This window comes from Juglans regia, chromosome 6 (genome assembly GCF_001411555.2).
Source record: "Juglans regia cultivar Chandler chromosome 6, Walnut 2.0, whole genome shotgun sequence".
Taxonomy (NCBI): Eukaryota; Viridiplantae; Streptophyta; class Magnoliopsida; order Fagales; family Juglandaceae; genus Juglans; species Juglans regia.
This window is the reverse complement of record NC_049906.1, coordinates 26,769,351-26,788,265: the sequence shown is the minus strand read 5'-3', so window position 1 is coordinate 26,788,265 and position 18,915 is coordinate 26,769,351. Positions and strand designations below refer to the sequence as shown.

Genomic DNA, 18,915 nt, shown 5'->3' with positions numbered 1-18,915 from the left:
GACGATGAAATCTATTCACGGTAGGGGAAAGCTGTCTTTCGGGCAGGTTTTGTTAAGATCCATAAAGTCTACGCACATTTGCCATTTTCCATTCGCATTTTTCACGAGTACTACTTTTGAGATCCATTGGGGGTACTGTGTTTCCCTTATGAACCCTACTGCTTGGAGCCGGTCAACCTCCCCCGCAATAGCGACATACTTCTCAAAGCTAAAACTTCTTTTCTTTTGTTTGACCGGTCGTGCATCTAGGTTGACATTCAGTCGATGTTCCATAACTTCTTCATCAATACCAGGCATGTCTTTGTGGCTCCAAGATGTCCCTATGTTCAGCGAGGAGCTGCTTCAGCTGCTGTCTCTCTTCCATCTTCAATTTGGTCCCAATTTTTATTGTGGCTTCTAGGTGGGTTGGATCGAGAGTCATGAGCTCTAGAGGCTCATCGGCTTCGCCCTGTTTTAGAGAATCTTCGTCCCTAGTTTCCACTTCTGCTATCAATGCTTCTGGAGGGTAGAAGGTGGTCGTCGTGTTGCTCGATCGCCTTTTCATTCCCTTTTACCGAACAATTTGCCATTCTCACGTCTTTCTCCCCCTGTTTAAGCTCCTGTATGTAGCATTCTCAGATGAGCACTTGCTCACCGTGAACTTCTCCTATCCCACCTATGGGTTGCGCCGCCTCTCTGGTGGTCGGGGCTGGGCGCAGCCAGTCCTGGCTAATTCCTGTTTTTGCAAATGCATCCTAAAGAAGTACGTTTGCTGAACTGCCATTGTAAATGAGTATCCTCCTGGTGTTGTAATTTGTTATAAGCATCATTACTACTAATGCGTTGTCGTATGGGTATGTTGTTCCTTTACAGTCGTCATCATTGAAGGATATTGTGGGTGTGGGTTGCACCCTAGGCTGCTTCATTGGCCTCTCTACTTTAAAGACTTCTTTGTATCTAGCATGTCGGGCGTAAGCCTTTTGAATGGAGGAAGTGGGGCCACCTCCGACAAACCCTCTGGTGATCGTGCGGATTTTGCCTAGTGGCAGGTTTCTTCGGTCTGTGATTCTTCTGGGAGGCTTTTCATGGGATCCTAGGGGTGTCCTTTCTCTTCTTATGCTTTTAATCCTTTGGCGCAAGCGCTTCCGATCTTTTTTTGTTTTTTTTTCATTTGGTCACTATGGTGGAGTAGTATTTCAGGCGACAAGACGCTGCTATCCCGCATCTCTTCGATCCTCTATTTTAAGGTATAGCAGTCCTCTGTCTGGTGTCCACTCATGTTGTGGTAAGTGTAGAACCTTTGGGGCTGGTGACCTTGGTCACTGCTTAGGGTAGGTTCTCAGGCTTTCTCTTGGACACTCATTATGGAGTATTGAACTTGGGAGCTGCGGTTCGCCCCGCATGGCTAGAAGTCTCTTGTCTCCCCTCTTGCTGGCCTTTCTTCATCTTCGAACCACTTTCCTGATCTCGCTTTAGTGTTCCCCTCCTCCACCGTTCTTCCAATCGTTCCATCTCCGATCTTTTGGGCATTGTTAGGGTTCATAATGTGTCCTCTGCATTGACAAAGTCGTCGGCTCTGTCCATGAACTCGCGCAAGGTGGCCAGGGTCTTTCAGGCCAACTCGGCCATAAAGGGGTTCCTCGACAAAATTCCTCCTAATAATGTTGCCAACATGATATTCTCGTCTTGATCATCAGCTATCATTCGTTCATGGTTAAACTGAGCTAGATACGCCTTCAAGCTTCATTCTCCTTTTGCTTCACAGTGAACTTGCCATAAACTGGATTAAGAACTTCCGACCCAGTTCATCAAATCTATCAATGGAACCTGGCTATAAGGCTCCAAAAAATCATTGGGCTACCCCTTTCAGGGTCAGTGGGAATGCCAGACATGCGATCTCACCAAGGAATCTATGGAGAGTTATATGGGTTTTGAAAGTCTCCAAGTGCTCGATGGGATCCTTGGACCCATCATACATTTCTATTGACGGGACTTTGAATTTTGGCGGGAGGGGAACCACCATAACTTCCGTGCTATATGGCAGGTTAGTGCTGGTGAGCAGCTGGTCTACCTAGGAAGACGCCTCTATCTTCCGTGCCATATCCTCGTATTTGTCCATGAGGCTCCGCAAGTCATGATGCATCTTCTTCACCTCCTCATCCTTGTGGGGTGGCCTGCCCATGCTTTGCAACTTTGCCTTAACCCTATCAACATGGCTGGGACCAGCGTCCTCTCCCGACCCGTTCCTCCTTTTGAGGATCTCATTCTTGCGTTGCACGTTTTCCAGTTCTTATGTCACTTTTTTCAACCTGTCCTCCAACTCTGCCAGTTTGCTCTCCATGTTTGCTATTGATGCCTCCTGCTCCTTGGTTGCTTGGGACAAGGTAGTGGCGGGCATGTTAAAGGCGCATTGGTTTGTGAAAAAATAACAATTATCTCACAAAGAGCGCCAACTGTTAAAGATGTGTTACACACCCCTACTCACTTTGTGACATGCAAACAAAGGAAGGAATTGGCCTAAAACGTATAGAAACGCCTCCGATGCCTAAGTCAAATGGATTGAATGAAATATCTAGTAGAATATAGGGACCAAGTTGTTCGTACCTCTAGAAGTGACCATTGATGGAGATTTATAGAGAGGAAGACCTCTCCCTTGAGTCTCATAACCGCCTCATCGTTTATTTGAATTTCCCTCGGCATGGGCAATGTATCTTATCTTTAGAGGAGTGGTTTGGTCCCTTTTGCTATCAGGAGTTTGTTGTGCCTCATTTGTTTTCACAATTTCTCTTAACTCATCTCATCTCATCTAATCATGACAATTTTTTCAAATTTTTACATAAAATAAAATAAACAATTCAACTTTTTCAAATCCCAAAATAAAAATAATATTAATCAAATATTCTAACAATATTTTATTTTAATTTTAATTTTAATCTCAATTTATCTCATCTCGTCTCATCAGCGAAAACAAACGAGGCCTTAGGGTTTGTTTGGGAAATGAGATGATCTCATCTCATCTTATTTAAAGACTTCTCCTAATTTCTTTCTCAAACATAATTTAAACACAAACACTTTTCAATTTTAACTTTATATTTTTCATCTAATCATTATAAGTTTTTCAAAATTCTAAATAAAACATGAAAAATAATACTACTTTTTCAAATTTTGAAACAAAAAAATATATTCTAACAATATTTTAACTTTATAATATTTTTATTCATCTCTTTCTAACTCATTTTCCAAATTCAATAGGGCTAATTTGAGAACACGGGTGTTTTCAGATATTTCCTTCCCAAAATCACACAAACATAAAACAGTTTTCAATTTTAAAATTTCAGAAATTTCATCTAATTATTAGCTAATCATTACAACTTTTTTAAATTTTCAAACAATTTACAAAAAATAATATTAAAAAGTTATATTCAAACAATTTTTAACTTTATAATATTTTTATTTAATTTTTTCTCTCAACTTTTCCAAAATCTAGTAAAACATTTTAATTCAAATTATTTTATTATTATTCATAAACTATTTCACTATTATTCACAAATATTTTGAGATATTCCAAATGAGTCCAGAAGCATCTTAATTTAAATAATTTCATTAATATTTATAAATAATTTTATTATTATTTATAAAACTTTCATCTCACTTCTCAAAATGAGCCATTATACTAATGTTTTGAATACCGTACCAGATGCTATACCGGTCAAGGCACTGGAACGAAATATTTCGGTACCGGTACCGTTTCGGGATAACGTTTCGGGATAACATTTCAGAATACTTGATATATAAATAAATTATATATAAAAATTATATTCCAAAATAATAGTCTATATATAAATAAATTATATATAAATACATATATATAAATTATAAATAATCTAGTCTGAATTGTGGGTTAAAAAATAAGCTTGTAGTTTGAAAAAAAAAAAAACATTGGCCTAATATCGGCCGGTACCGGTCGAAATTGAGGTCAGTACGTCCGGTACCGGCCAGTACGAAATAGATATAGTACCTGTACCGGCCGATACGAAAATTTCGACCGTACCGGCCGATACGGTACGCAATTTAAAACTATGCATTCTACACCTTAAAAATGTTATAATAATAAAAAATAAATAAATATAGATAGAAATTACTATTGAGAGCATCTATTTTGCACATATGATGTGGCATCATCTATACCACATATCTCTCTAAATGAGTGTTGGAAACAATCAACTAGAAGCAATCACACAGTAAGTACAAAGTATCAACTGCTATAATAACTTCTCTCTAACATTACTCTAAAAAAAAAATATGTAATTTTAAGAAACCTAGCATAGATTTTTCCTTTTAAAAGTCCGTACACACGTGCATCGACCTGTACACACAACATCTTCTGCTCCTTAAAACCCTGTTGGTGAAAAAACCCTAATCTCCACCAGCGCAGCAAAGGCTATAACACCCCCTTTAATTTGAGCCTTTCCCTTCAGTTGAGTTGCTGAGGAAGAATCAAGGCAGGCTGAAAAATGGGAAGCGATAGCGAAGCAGAGAAGACACAGCAGAAGGAGAAGGAGAGGAAGAAGCTGCTAGCCATCGCCCCCATCGCCAAACCCCTCGCTGGCAAGAAGCTCTCCAAGCGCACCCTCAAACTCGTCCGCAGAGGTATATTTATACACACACACAAATGTGATTTTGTGTACGTGTTTGTGTTATATGTTTGGTTTACGGTGTATAGATATGGGTGTTTTTCGTTTCGTGCTAGAATTAGTTACGTAAAGATTTTTCTGGGGAAAGTTTGCATAGACTCTTGTATTTGAACAATAGTCAACCTTTCTGTTGTTTGTTTGTTTTGTTTTCTTGAATTAATTTCTGGTGAAAAGATTTGTTCTTTGGAGAGGGAGTGAGTTGGAGAGGGAGTGAGGGAGGGTGTAAATTAACTCTCTCTCTCTCTCTCTCGTTTATTGTCAGAAGAATGTTCATTGTGTTAATTTCTGGAGATAAACTTTGTTCTTGAGAGAGAGAGAGAGAGAGAGAGAGCTTATTAACGTTTTCATTTTATTTTGCAAAGTTGTTTGACTGCTGAGAAAATGCTGAAAAATACCAGAGACTGGAATTTCGAATGTTACGGTTGTCTGTTTTTTCTTTTTTTCCCTTTTTATTAAGTAAAAAAAACCGGGAAAATTACTTATCAGAAAAAGAGCCTCGAACATGGCACTTGGTATTATTGGGCCAAGTCATGGGTGTGGTTTGTGTTTGCCTGAGGTTCCAGAATGCAAGCACGTCTAGGATTAAATATGACATTTATCTTTGCCCCATATGTAAATTAAAAAATCTTATTGAAAATAACTATATTCTTCCAATTTTAGCGTATGTACCAAATTCATTGCGGATCAAACTTGTAAGATTGTGTTTAATTTCTGGTCCATTTTAGTTTTGTGAAGGATCTTGAGAATTCTTTTGCATATATATTCGGCTACCATTGTTGGATTTGTTACCGCATGAGATATTTTCTAGGTATAGGTTTTCAATGATGACAATTATGGGATTTTAGAATGGGATGGAGGGTGAGGTCATGGGTTCAGACGAATTAGGTGCATGTGCAACTTACAACAACAAAAATGGACTTTAATTGTTTGTATTTGTCATTCCAGCTGCTGAACACAAATGCCTGAAGAGAGGAGTAAAAGAAGTGGTTAAAAGTATAAGGCGTGGTCAGAAAGGGTAATGTTTCTGTGAGATTCTACTTATAAAAAAAAAATGTTTCTGTTAGATTCCTCTTCTTTATGTTGGTGTTACAAATGCATGTCAATAAGGCTGCATACTTTTCTTAAAGTGGAGTTGAAAGAAAAGAGGTTTCTTGCATTTTTGTCCACTTTTCACCCCTTCTGTAGAGAAATAGTAGCTTAATCCTAGCTGAAGATGTTTAACCAAATAATTGAATTTTTTTTTAAGAAATATATCATGTGAAGGATGAGGGCAAAGATTAGTTCATGCATTCATAAAAGACTTAGAAACCTTGCACTCCTTGTAATATGATTGTTTCTTTTTTGGTACTTGTTTAGCATCATGCATTTGCATTGCTTATGAAGCATGAAACAAATTTTATTTACTTTTTTTATGTTCTCATATAAACTGGAATCTGGTGACGTCTCATGCCTTATCTGATGAATACATAAACCCAAACGAATATGTGAAAAATATCGTTCAACGGCTGCACTGGTATTAGAGCTATTGCGGATAGGAAAAATGTCTTGCAAATAGATAAAAATCAGTGCAGAAGAATGAAAAACTATTTACTCTTTGTTGGAGAGAGTTTTGTACTTTTCATTTTACCTATTAAAAAAAATAGTTACTTTTCAGATTGTAGTAAAATACTGAGCGAGTCATTTTGATTAGTTCAAATTAGTTTGATATTGACTAGTATAGTCTGGTCAAAAAGCATAGGCTGGAGGTGATTTTTTTCATTTGGAACTTATAAATAGTTATTTTTCTCTGTTGAGTGCAGATTGTGTGTTATAGCTGGGAACATATCTCCTATTGATGTGATTACTCACGTTCCAATCTTATGCGAAGAGGCTGAAATTCCCTATGTTTATGTCCACTCAAAAGAAGTAAGCTTGTGGCACTTCCTTTAATCTATTTTCTATGGCATCTCGATCTTGATTGTTGTTGCCTCTTCCTATAAGATTATTGTGAGTACTGAATGTAAATACTCAGATGACTTCAATTCAAAGAAGTGTCCCCAAACAATCTCATTGATATGAAGGCTTTCCACTATTGAAGATAATCAATAGAGATTTTTGGTGAATGCACAGCTTATCCTTGCTTACATTATGTTTGTTCTGGTTTTCATTCGATAGGCTTTTCTAGTCTTAATTCTCATGCTTATATACACGTTTAGTAGTCTGTTATATAAGACTAATTTGCCTTGCGCCCTACCCCCCCCCCCCCCACCAAAAAAAAAAAAAAAAACAGACACTTCTCTTCCATCAGGTAAAAAACATCACCTCATTTTTATTCATTGTTTGGTAATTTATTTTATATTCATTATCGATGTGCTTTATTTATGGTCATATTTCAATCTCGCTATTTTGTTGCTGGACTTGGTTAAACTCCATTCACCTTTCTCTTGTTAATACACTATGCAGGACCTGGCAAATGCAGGGGCGACTAAGAGGCCAACATGCTGTGTTCTGGTGCAAACCAAGCCTAACAAGGGAGAATTAAGTCCGGAGGAACAGGAAAAACTAAAAGCAGATTATAACCAGGTTGCAGCGGATGTGTCTGAACTTACATCATCTCTGTTCTGAAGGACAGAACAAAGCTATTGTACTTTACCTAAGCTGGTACAATGTCTGCTGTTTCATGTATCTTCTGATGTCGGTAGAGCTGTTTCTTGGGTATCTTGTGAGAAATGAGCCTCATTGGTTCATTGAGCTTTAGATCCAACTGCTGAAATATTTTGAGTAAGATTCGTACATCAAGTCTAGCAAACTGTATTCGATACGGTACCTTTTAAATATGATGCAGAAACTTCATTTTGTTCATTTCTCAATCTTTTATTCTTGCTTTTTTTTGGGGGGGGGGGACATTGGTTTGTCTCTACCATATGAAATTGGACAATTTCAATGGAGTTTTCAAGGGTTGATGCATCATTGAAGAAGTTAAGGACATCTGTCGGTCTCATACTATTAGGGAAAAAAATGTTACAAGCATCAAGGGATATAATGCTGTCTTCATTTTGCCCTAGTAGTGAGGGATTTAGGAAATAATAAATAATTTTTAAATGTCTTAGTCAAAGAAATTCCCTAAAAAAATTAGTAACTTGTCAAAACCACCCTGAAACTCTTTCAAGAAATGGGTTTCGACGGATCTGGGAGCTTTTAGAGAAGAAATAAAAGAGATTTTCGGGCGATGGTTCATTTAGAAGCTAGAGAAGAAATGGTTGGATTAGTCAAGAGATTGTGAGTTTCAAATAGTGAATTCAAACCACCACTCAGATATCGGGTTGGATTGTCTGAAAATGGTGACTTTCAAGACTGGGGGTTTGATGTGCTAGCCTCATTTGTTTTCACAGATGAGATTGGTGTGCTAGCTTCATTTGTTTTTGTTTTCACAGATGAGATGAAATGAGTTAAGATTAAAGTTAAAAGTTGAAAAAAATATTATTAAAAAATATTTTTTTAATATTATTTTTATTTTAAGATTTGAAAAAATTGAATTGTTTATTTTATTTTGTATGAGAATTTGAGAAAGTTTTAATAATAAGACGAGATGAAATGAGACGAGTTAAGAGGAGTTGTGAAAACAAATGAGGCGTAAATCTTCGATGAGCAACAGGGGCCTGCCCCAAACTTGCAAGCTTGGTGCTTGCACCTGGATGTACTCTTGGGAAGGGAATTCCCAGCCATGTTATAAAGAGGATACAACATTTACAGCAGATCAGTCCATCAGTAGTGTGTACGCAGACAACTGAAAAGATCAATGGACCCCTTATTTAAAAGCCTACAGATATCCGACTTTTATGATATTACAGGACCATCCTCCAATATATCTCAACATTTGCCACAACTCTCAAAACTATAGATGATGGAACTATCTGATATCGAATCTCTCCCTCTGTTGGCAAGAAGCCTAAAGTGGTATGATGTAAATATTTATTTCATGCTGAAAAGTGAGGAGCTTGGCAAGAAAATTATTTTCGGTACGCCAAACCCTTGAACAAGACGATACCTAAACCGCCAATTACTAAAGTTAGAATAAGAGGGATGCTGATGGAATCAACATCAATCAATCTGTTTGTATGATCTACTCTTCCATGTTGTGATCTCTCTCCCCTGTACTCATGCAGAAGATTGGTTAGATTGCCCATTTGGTGCATGATTTGACGCTGTCCACGGGCAATTAGTAGTATCTGTTCAGGAAACAATTCCTATAATCAGAAGCGTTCAACGGAATATTAAATTGGAGTTGTGTTTCAGATACAAACAGTAATGGACAATTATCTTCAATTTTGTACTTGATCATACATCCAGTGCAACATGACAATGACCAGCTCTGACTAGGGGCAAGTATGACTTGATGTAATGAATTATGGATATATCTGAGTCAATTTTGTTAACATTTAACCACAATGGAAAAAAATTATCCAAACTTAGTTCTCACTGCTCCTGGTTGTCAAGGATGAAGAGAAGAACAAGAAAACCAACTCTCTAGATGCTTAAAGCTACTTGTCATTGTGCATTATTCCTCTGATAGATCATGGTTGGCAATAGAAGTCACTGTTGTATGTTGGCTGATATTCTCTATCAATTTTCTGATGGAGATGGAGCACAAGATATCACCTCAAATGTGGTGATTTCAGAAGGTTATTGAGCTGACACTGACACTCTTGCAGGTTATGTTTGTACGCTAATTAATAGAACGAATCAAAAAGCTTATATCCCAAAAGAGTGTTCTATTACTATTAAAGAATTAATTGTCATAATTATTTACCTCCATTCTTCCACAATATTAGGGACAGTTTACATGTCATTCTTATCAGTATTCTTTGATTTCTAATATGTTTTGAATTTTTGACTCTGGGTGGCTAAAATACTAATAAATGAAACCTCATAAATGCTACACAACAGCCATATCATAATTGTAGAGATGGAGATGAGATTCATTAGGGTACCTCTTCCATTAGTGGGGACTCCCTAGCCAATTGAGAAGAAGATGAAGAATTGGGCAGTAATGACCCCGTCAATGAACCATTCCCCAATCCAGTCGCAAAAAGAGAAGTGGGTCCTGAGCCATTGCATGCTTCAGCCTGCAGAGCCAAGTTTTGCTGACTAGCTGAAACTTTCCTTATAGAGATCTTTGAATTCAACTCTTCAATACGCGATGTAAACTCGTCCATTCTCTCATTCAGTGTAGAAATTTGTTCTGAGAGTTGAGTAATGACTCCCTAAAGGAAACCAGAAACAAATTGATGAGTAAAAACTAATGCCACGTATAGATGCATGAAGGCAGTCCAAAGAACAGAACCCAGGGAAAAGCAATAAAGGAAACAGAATCCAATCTGAAGGCAAAAATTACATATTTTCACCAAGAGATATGCTCAGTCCACAAAATAAATAGTACTTTACAAACTGATGTAGCTTTGTGTGTAATATTACTATACAAACTGAAGTAGCTTTGTGTGGCACGCCATATTGTAAGGCTCATTTTATTGTAATGTAAACCCGATCTATCACATCAATACATGCCAGTTTGTAAACTTTCTTCTTATAAATTCTCTTGGTAGACTAGCACTTTTCTTTTACCAATGATGTGAGTGGATGGTGATACTGTGTCTTGGAGGCTCTATCTCCTCTATCCTATAAAAATTGAAGTAATTCTATAAGCTTGTCCCTACTTCTCTTTAGTTCCAGGCTATCCAAACAACAGAATGATAATTCTAAAGGTAGACATATACTCACTTGATTTGCGAGTGCCGCAGGTGATTCTGGGGTTCTCCCATCAAACCTTCTATTGTTAACAGCGAGCTTTGTCAGCTTGGGCAGGTTCTTGTCCCGTTGATTTGAGTATGAGTGTGATATACCTCTGTCCAAAATGTATCAGTATTTTGAGAGGAGATCTCACCCTTTTCATGAACTTAAATAGTTGTAAGATTTTTTCTTTTTTTGAGCAATAAACTGATGATATATAAGTAGAATGAATGTGGGGGGAAACATGTGAGCTTCTAAAGCATGTTACTTTTTTAGCTTATTCAATTTTCTAGTGCCTTCCCATATCGGATTGCAGATAAAATTTTCACTAGAACTAGATAGTACCGATTGAGATACTTTATTCTCCTATCTGCAGAAGCTCGAGAAAGGGCTTCTTTAGGGCTCGAAACCAAATCATCATCTATGCTGAGTTTTGTCTTCAAATCATCTGGCAGTGCCTGAAATTCATCAGATCAGGATTATGAACAAGTCAACAATCTGCAAGCTCGGTTGGAAGAGTAATACCATAACATCATTAACAAGCTTCTCCAGCTGAATTTGTTCTAAGTATGTTCGAGGCACGTATGAACCATCCAAACCCAGCTGCTCTGCAAGATATCTAACATGTAAACGATCTCTTCCCTGCACCTTTAAACCCAAAAAAAAGGTTGTAAGTGCTATGCTTTGGTGATTAACCTGATAACTAATTGTGACAATTTGTATAGGAAATCCCAAAGCTCAGCACATATATATATGCAATTCTACTAAAAGAACGGGATTCAACAATCGAACTGTAACACCAGAGAATCTCAATATTGCCTGGTTACTGGTAAATGGTTTCTAACAACGATAGTCATAGTAAATAATCTGCGCGTGCGCGCACGTGTGTGTGTGTGTGAGAGATAGAGAGAGAGAGAGAGAGAGAGGGATGCATTGGATTGGCTATCAACATAGCCATGTAAACCCATGGACTTAAAAACCTGGATTAGGCAAGTGCAATCGTTCACAAGTCCTAGGCTAACAATTGTATGTGACGTGATTGTTACTTGAAGACAAGAAATATTTACCAACAAAAATATTTGAAGTAGAATAATCATTGGATGGTCATTGGGTACAAAACAAAAGAACCTGAAGCTAATAAGAAACGGAACTAGTGCAATAAACTCTGAATCAACTGCAACAAATGCATGAAGTAATGGGTAGAACACCTGAACATATTTCCGATTAAGTTGTTCTAGCCAATCAATTTTCACGCACACCCTTTCATCAGAGAAGACATGGCTGTTCCGTTTCAGGATGCTAGCAATTGTATACCCCAAGGCCATGAGTCCCCCAAGAAGGCGAACACTAACTTCAAAAGTGATTCGAGGTGATATAATAAATGGAGTATCTGTAACCCATTCCTGGAAACAAGAAGCACAAAATGGTCAGAAATCTAAAGTTTCCTGCATTTTACAATTCTCACAAGTTCCCTTCGAAAATCTTATGTAGCTAGAACATCTCAGAAAACTCGATCTGCCACTACAGGAGATAATCCCTTTACACTATTTGCCTGTTCATATTCAATTATATTACAGATTCATATGTCCGTTACAACCACCATGATACAAAAGTGCAGGGCTCAAGCTCCTGGGTTGCAATGTTAAACCTTAGCATCTAGATGTCTGGTATCCAATTTTTTTGCATAGGTCCTTCTGCCTTCCGCAAATAGATCCAAAAAGTTTATAGAACTTCTCGTTGGCTGTTAGCAGTAGCAAATATTAAACAGACGAAAATTAATTAAAGTTGAGTTCATTATTCAAACACCAATCTATATAGTCTTTTTAGTAGGAAGAGAGAGATCAATACCAAGCTGTATTTAATAAAAAAATTCTATATTATGTAAGTCATCCAAAACAAGCGCATGTGGGAGCAGGAGGGGTGAAGAGGCTTTAGATATGATTGTAAAGTATATGCCAAGACTCCATGTTTGTACAAGAGGCGAAGGTGATTGCAGGCTTTTTAAGGTAAAAGGGGTCACTAATCTAGGCAGAAGCTCATATGAAATTTGTGCTTCATTGGCATGAAAAAACTACAATATTTTTTAGGACTATTTCAAGGCTCTTAAGGAATAAACTCAAAACACAAATCACTCCTGTACTAAATAGGCTTGAGTTTTCAATTATTTTCAATTCCCCTACCTCAAACATAAGATTGTACTTGCCATCCCTGTTCCTCATCCTCAGATATGATTGACATGCTTCAGGATCTTCACCTGGTGGTAACAGATATATGTCATATGTTTCCTCTGTAGTTTCCTTGGGTTCTTCAGGAAAAATGGCCTTGATTTGATCCACTGTCACAGCCCTTGTTGACTACAATAATAGAAAGCACTCTGTGCAAGAGTTAGATTAAACAAACAAAATCATGATGCACTTGAAACAAATAAATCATAAACCTTTGGGTTGGTTAACGAAGATTCACCTTCAGTATGTAAGTAGGGTTCTGAAACCCAGTGAAAGGATTAAACTTATTGATGATTCTTATATGTGCAGTTTGGAGATCTGGCTCAATAAAAGCTTTGTACATGGGATATACCTGTGTAGAAAACAAATTGATGAAAATGTTATTAGATGCTTTAAAAGCTAATTCTTAGTTACTGAGGGAAATCATTCAAATTCGTTAAGTAAAACATCTAACACAGGATCAGTGAAAACACCGTTTCAGAGATTTGATGAATGATTTCTTCAGGCTCTTGGCCAGCACGTTGAATGTCTCGTAAAACTCGTTTGACAAGGTCAAAATGAACTCCACCGGTAACAGAGACACGGAGATCTAGCATAGGTCTCAACCTTTCACTTAAGGCATAGATGCCTTCAATAATCACAATGCGGGAGCTAGGGACTTCAACTGTCCTATAAGAAGCATCAACACAACTAAGCAATGAGAAAAGAGCTATACATATCTGATTGAGTAGGTTTAAAATTATGCAGGCTCAAGATATTTCAAGTAAAACAAGTAGCCTCGTTTGGTTACACAAATGAGATGAGATGAGATAAAATTTGAAAGTTGAATAAAATTCTAAAATTTTTTAACATTATTTTCATTTTGGAATTTGAAAAAGTTGAATTGTTTACTATATTTTGTGTGGAAGTCTGGGAAAGTTGAAATGATTATATGAGATGTGATGACATCTCATCTCCCAAACCAAACGAGGCATAAATAACCATGACAACAGAAGACATCTTTAGCTTTAATTCCATTCTTTCTGTCATATTTCCTTCTATGTGTTGGCAGAATAAGTGGAGATGGCATGGTCCTTAGACAATATTTCAATGAGAAAGAGGATGGAGAGCTACACAACCTGTAACCTATGCGAGAGCTAGTCTTGAAATCATATATTGGGACCTGAGCAGGTTTCCCTGCTTTTAAATCACGTATATTCTCGAGCAATGTATCATAATCTGCCAAGCGTGGGTCTGTTACAAAACATGATAACCATTAGAGCCCCGATGCGTTCTTCTCTCATCTTGAATCACTAACTTTCATTGTAAGCAAATAATAATATCTGGAGAGAGAAACAAGAAGCAAAAAGAATTATAAAATTCAGAACAACTGCAATAAGAAAAAATGAATATCATTTGTGACAAGTATATGATCTGTTAAATCACAAATTGCCCCCAAAAACTTAGTTGATGTGAAGAGCTGTATTTGATCATTAATAGATATTTCAACATGCTCGCAATTTCAATGGTCTGCAGCATATTTCACCAAATGTATTTAAGAAAATTTTGAATCTCAACACGTTTTTCTGAAATAACATAATAATAGAATAAAATCCATTTACCAAAAAGTTGCAAAGATGAAAGTGATAGTCATAGACCCAGGTGAATGAGAGTGGAAGTATGGGCCAAAAGAAGGTGGAGTGAGGAGTGATAAACATGATTTAAGATCAATTATGCAAGTTTTATACAGGTGTAACTACTTAGGTGTTAGAGTAAGCACACAGCAAGCAGATTAACAAAATCCACCATCATCTCAGCAATCTCAGGCATTATCACAGGCACTTACTGCTGAATCAAATACAGCTCCTCCACACATGACAGACTTGACTTTCCATATGTGTTAAATTGTCCTTCTATTGCTTTGATTACATTTATTCCGATATCCCTTAACTTATGGGATCCTCATAGAGCACACTTGTATATATATGTACCTCTGCCACTCAATGTAATAAGATAGTGAAGAACATCTACAATTCCAGCAGTCCTCTCTTTTCAATGCTTTCTTTAGGCAGATACTTATCTGAGAGATTCTGAATAGCCACGGTAGGCTTGGAGATACCCTGACAACGTTTAATGTCTATGTTGTGTAACAGTATTCTTTGTCGATGTCCACTAAATTATTAAGTCCTAACAGCCAACTAAACCAGTCATTTAGGAGTTCCTCAACCACATGTAAAAACAGTATGGCATGCAATTGACTTTCATTCACTCAGTCGTCTCCTCCTAGGAAATATGATTGAAAGAAAATGCAATTGCTTGAGAATCGAGAGAATAATTACTGCCTATATAGTATGCAACAAATACACAGAAGTAATATATGTTGATCGCCCTTGGCATAAAAATTTAAGAAAAACTAAAAGAAAAATTCATTTTACCATCAAAGTTCCCATCAATAATTCGGCTAGAGTCGTTGTAGTTGTCCATTGTTATGACAGCAATACTGGGCATAAAGTTCAGCACCTTCTCAGTGAAGACAGTCTTCCCAGCTCCAGAAGGGCCTGCGAGTCCTGCTAATATTATCCCTTCATTATGTTGAGCCAGCAACTGGCATGCACGAATTACAATGAAGAAACCTTTCTCAAACGACAGTGGATCTTGGATTGGGACAATTTCGTGGCGGTCAGAGTCCTTTCTTTTAATCAGTTGGACCTGATCCCGCAAGAGACCAGAACGTCGCCGAGGTGATTCAGCACCAAGAGAAGGATCTTGAGCCATCTAAAAGAAAAAATATACATTTTCCAAGTTGCGAAAAAGAAAGACAATAATAAGTATCTATAACTAAACAGTTAAAACATACACAATTCAACAGCCATTGGGATTGAATTACTTCAAACTCTACTGGAATTTTATCTATGGCAAAGATATAAAAGCTTAAAATTGAACATTGGCATGCATGCTTATCAGTGTACATTAGTATAGAGGAAGCATGAAGCATCCACATGCACCTGCATCACATAGACTAGTCAGAGTTCTTCTGGTCCTAAAGGCTGGGATTGGTGAACGTGGCTTTTACCACTAGATTGCAGGTTCAAGGAAACATGTACATTGAGAACAGCAAGAGCACTAACACGTTTTAAAGAAACAAAAAGAGTTTGTGAATTTAATAGATATTTTTTCACAAGTCCCTTTGAATTAATAGAAAAGAAATTGAATCTTTCAATCAAACTTTTCAGTAGGTGCCGAGAAATTAATGATGTAAACAAAACTAGTATCAACTACTTCGAGAAGATGCATAGATACAGGTATCAAAGTTCGTGGTTAACATTAAAAAATTAAGACAGACAACACTAATATGTCTCAGCTAATCCATAAAAGTATCAATAATTAATCCAACAAAGTTTTCAGAAAGCACATTATATTACTTAGTATCACTCGGATAACATAAATTCTCCACAAGACAGCAAAAACAGTAAAATTTATATGACGCGCAAAACAGAAAAAACCAGTCAAATTTCTGCATTCATATAAAGAGATTTACAACCGCCTGCATGCACATGTAGATTCCAATAAAAAAAGGTTTTTTGTTCCACTGAATTACACAGCTTAAAACCCACTCGTCCATTCACACACACACAAATATATATACATACACACATAGAAACATACCCAGAGATAGTTTTTGAATGAGAATTTTGGAAACAACCATATCAATGTCACTAATGTTAAGAAAACATTGAAAAGAAGTTGCGCATAAATACACTATTAAATTAACGGACGTTAAGGCCCGGTTTGGATTCAAGAATCACTCCATCTCATCTCATCTTATCATTACAACTTTCTCAAATTTCCTAACAAAATATAATAAACAATTCAACTTTTTCAAAAAGCAAAACAATAATAATATTAAAAAATAATATTCTAACAATATTTTATTCAACTTTCAACTTTCCTCTAAAATCATCTCATCTCATCTCATCTCATCCTACTATCCAAAACCCACCTAAGTAAATATTTATCCAAAAAGAGACAGAATAAATGAGAAAAGGAAATTAGCAAGAAGCACAGTCAGAAACTGTTAAACCATCATATTCTGTAGAATCGATCAAACTTTGGGAAAGAATAGCCAATCCAACAGCAATAAAATTGAAACTAGACTTGCCCAGAACAAGAATCCACAAAATAACAACAAACCAGAACTCACATAAAGCAAATAACTATGATTGCTTCAAAGTATATAAACCTCTTTAAACTGCAAAATTCGTTCTTCCTCTTGAGTTTCTGGAGCTTCTTTAAATCAAAACGGACAGTTGGTTCTGGAAATTTTCATGGTGGTCTTGGGATTAGTATGAATCAATGATTCTTCTGGGGGGAGAGGGAGAGGAAGGAAGGCCACTTGGCGGGATATTATTGGTCCGAACAGACGAGTACGTGTACTAGAAGTAGATAGACAGATTGTAATTTTGGATGCGAGCTTGAAGAAGAGAGTTCATGAAAGAATGGGACATAGGAACGGAATCTTATACATCACTTAAAAGTACTTTAAATATATCTTTAATATAAATTTAACAGTATGTTGTGATATAGAAATGTGGAAATCAGAAAAAACGGATTTATTTAATATAATCCAAATATTTAGGGTTATTTCGATATAGAGTTGTATCTCATCTCATTTAATTTTATATAATCTCATCTAATTTTAATTAAGAAGTTTTTTCTAAAAAAATTCAATTAAGAGGAATTCTATATATCAATTACTATTTATTTTCACGTCTCATACCTATTATTCTTTTTTTATAAGATGTGAGGATATTTTTCATATAATGTATGAGTATTTTTCATAAGATTTGAAATGTGAGATAGTGAATAGTGACTGATGAGAAAAATTTTTCTTTTAACTAATAATCTCATAACTATTCACAAACCATCTCAACTCATTTCATCTCATCTCACTATCCAAACGTGTCATAATGATTTCTTTTAAGAACACTAATAGAGCAACAAAAATATAAATATGATTAAACAAAATATTATTCACCTTTAAACTTAAATAATCACGATAATCTATACTATAAGGATCCATTTATATAAAAAAAAAAAATAACAGAAATAAATATATAAATGAATCGACATATATATATATATGTATATATTTATATTTATATATATAAACGGCTCGAAACCTGCTGCGCTGAAGCATGAATTAGTACGTCTATAGCTTTGGTGACTTTGAGAACATATGATTATAATTATAGAGTAATGCTACATATAATTATAGAATATATAAATATCGTGTAATCGTTTTGAAAAAGAGTGGAATATATTATTAAAAAATTAATTTATTTTCATGTGGATCTCATATTTATTCACTTTTTTTAAAATGACCACACGGCATTTACACACTCACAACTGCAAGTATCATTTCTCATAATTATATATTTTTTCCCACCACTTTATTGAGAATTTTGAACTTGATATTATTGTAAGACTGATAACGACATATTTCGTAATCCAATTCAAATTTGTTTTCAGAAAAAGTATAAGAGTAAGAGAATGAAGTTCCAATGTAAGTGGATAATCCAAGAAAATTTTAAAACTTTCTTAGAGTGGAATGGGAATAAGAGAAAATTCAGGACCATAATGTTTCAGTGATTTCATCTCTTGTAAATTATCAAAATGAAGAAATCAAGAGGTGTGTAAACTTTTATTTTGTTTCAAAAAGGTGTCGTTCATATCCGTTAGTAATCATAATAATCAAAATACTATGGATCATATGGTTGGGAAGATTTTTGGACTAAATAATGACTTTTTTACCATTAGGATAGAGTGAGAACTTATTTAATAGTGAATTTATGAAAGACAATAATGGGTGGTTAAGGGGGAGAAGATTGAGCTTGTAAATTGTATGGGATTTAAGGGATAATGACTGAATTTTTATCCAATATGAATTCATAAAAATATTAAATTTTCTTGATATTCTGAGGAATGTAATGGCAATCTGGAAGAAACAAAGTGTTCAATAATTATTGAGATTTTGATAAATGGATCCTAATAGTATAGGTTATCGTGATTACTTAGATTTAAAGGAGATTTTATATAACATAAGAGAGCAAATAACCCATCTTGAAATGAGAATTGATAGTTGTTGAAGTCGTGTTCCGCAGGCCGTGCAGTATCACAGTAGCCAATCTAACACCACCTGCAACAAGGAGGAAGAATAGGCTCCGATGACTTTCGGGGTAGCTCTGATGCCAAAATTAGTGAAGAACATCCAA

The 18,915-nt window shown here is 36.0% G+C and overlaps 2 protein-coding genes across 3 annotated transcripts; one reads left to right on the top strand and one right to left on the bottom strand.

Moving 5' to 3' along the window:
* Nucleotides 1–4,320: 4,320 nt before the first annotated feature.
* On the top strand, nt 4,321–7,514 carry LOC108979068 (H/ACA ribonucleoprotein complex subunit 2-like protein). The gene is made up of 4 exons (XM_018949651.2): nt 4,321–4,629; nt 5,619–5,688; nt 6,473–6,578; nt 7,116–7,514. The coding sequence occupies exons 1-4, from the start codon at nt 4,494–4,496 to the stop codon at nt 7,275–7,277; spliced, it is 474 nt and encodes a 157-aa protein (XP_018805196.1). The 5' UTR covers nt 4,321–4,493; the 3' UTR covers nt 7,278–7,514.
* Nucleotides 7,515–8,292: 778 nt separating this feature from the next.
* On the bottom strand, nt 8,293–17,156 carry LOC108979064 (inorganic pyrophosphatase TTM1-like). 2 transcript variants are annotated; one of them, XM_018949644.2, is made up of 12 exons: nt 16,884–17,156; nt 15,079–15,418; nt 13,783–13,897; nt 13,138–13,333; nt 12,903–13,016; nt 12,620–12,793; nt 11,648–11,842; nt 10,965–11,087; nt 10,785–10,897; nt 10,431–10,554; nt 9,644–9,916; nt 8,293–8,881 (listed from the first exon to the last, which is right to left on the bottom strand). In XM_018949644.2, the coding sequence occupies exons 2-12, from the start codon at nt 15,416–15,418 to the stop codon at nt 8,663–8,665; spliced, it is 1,986 nt and encodes a 661-aa protein (XP_018805189.1). In that variant the 5' UTR covers nt 16,884–17,156; the 3' UTR covers nt 8,293–8,662. The 2 variants fall into 2 exon arrangements, with proteins under 2 accessions (XP_018805189.1, XP_035547036.1); XM_035691143.1 differs by having other exon boundaries at nt 16,845–17,138.
* Between the last annotated feature and the right edge of the window lie 1,759 nt (nt 17,157–18,915).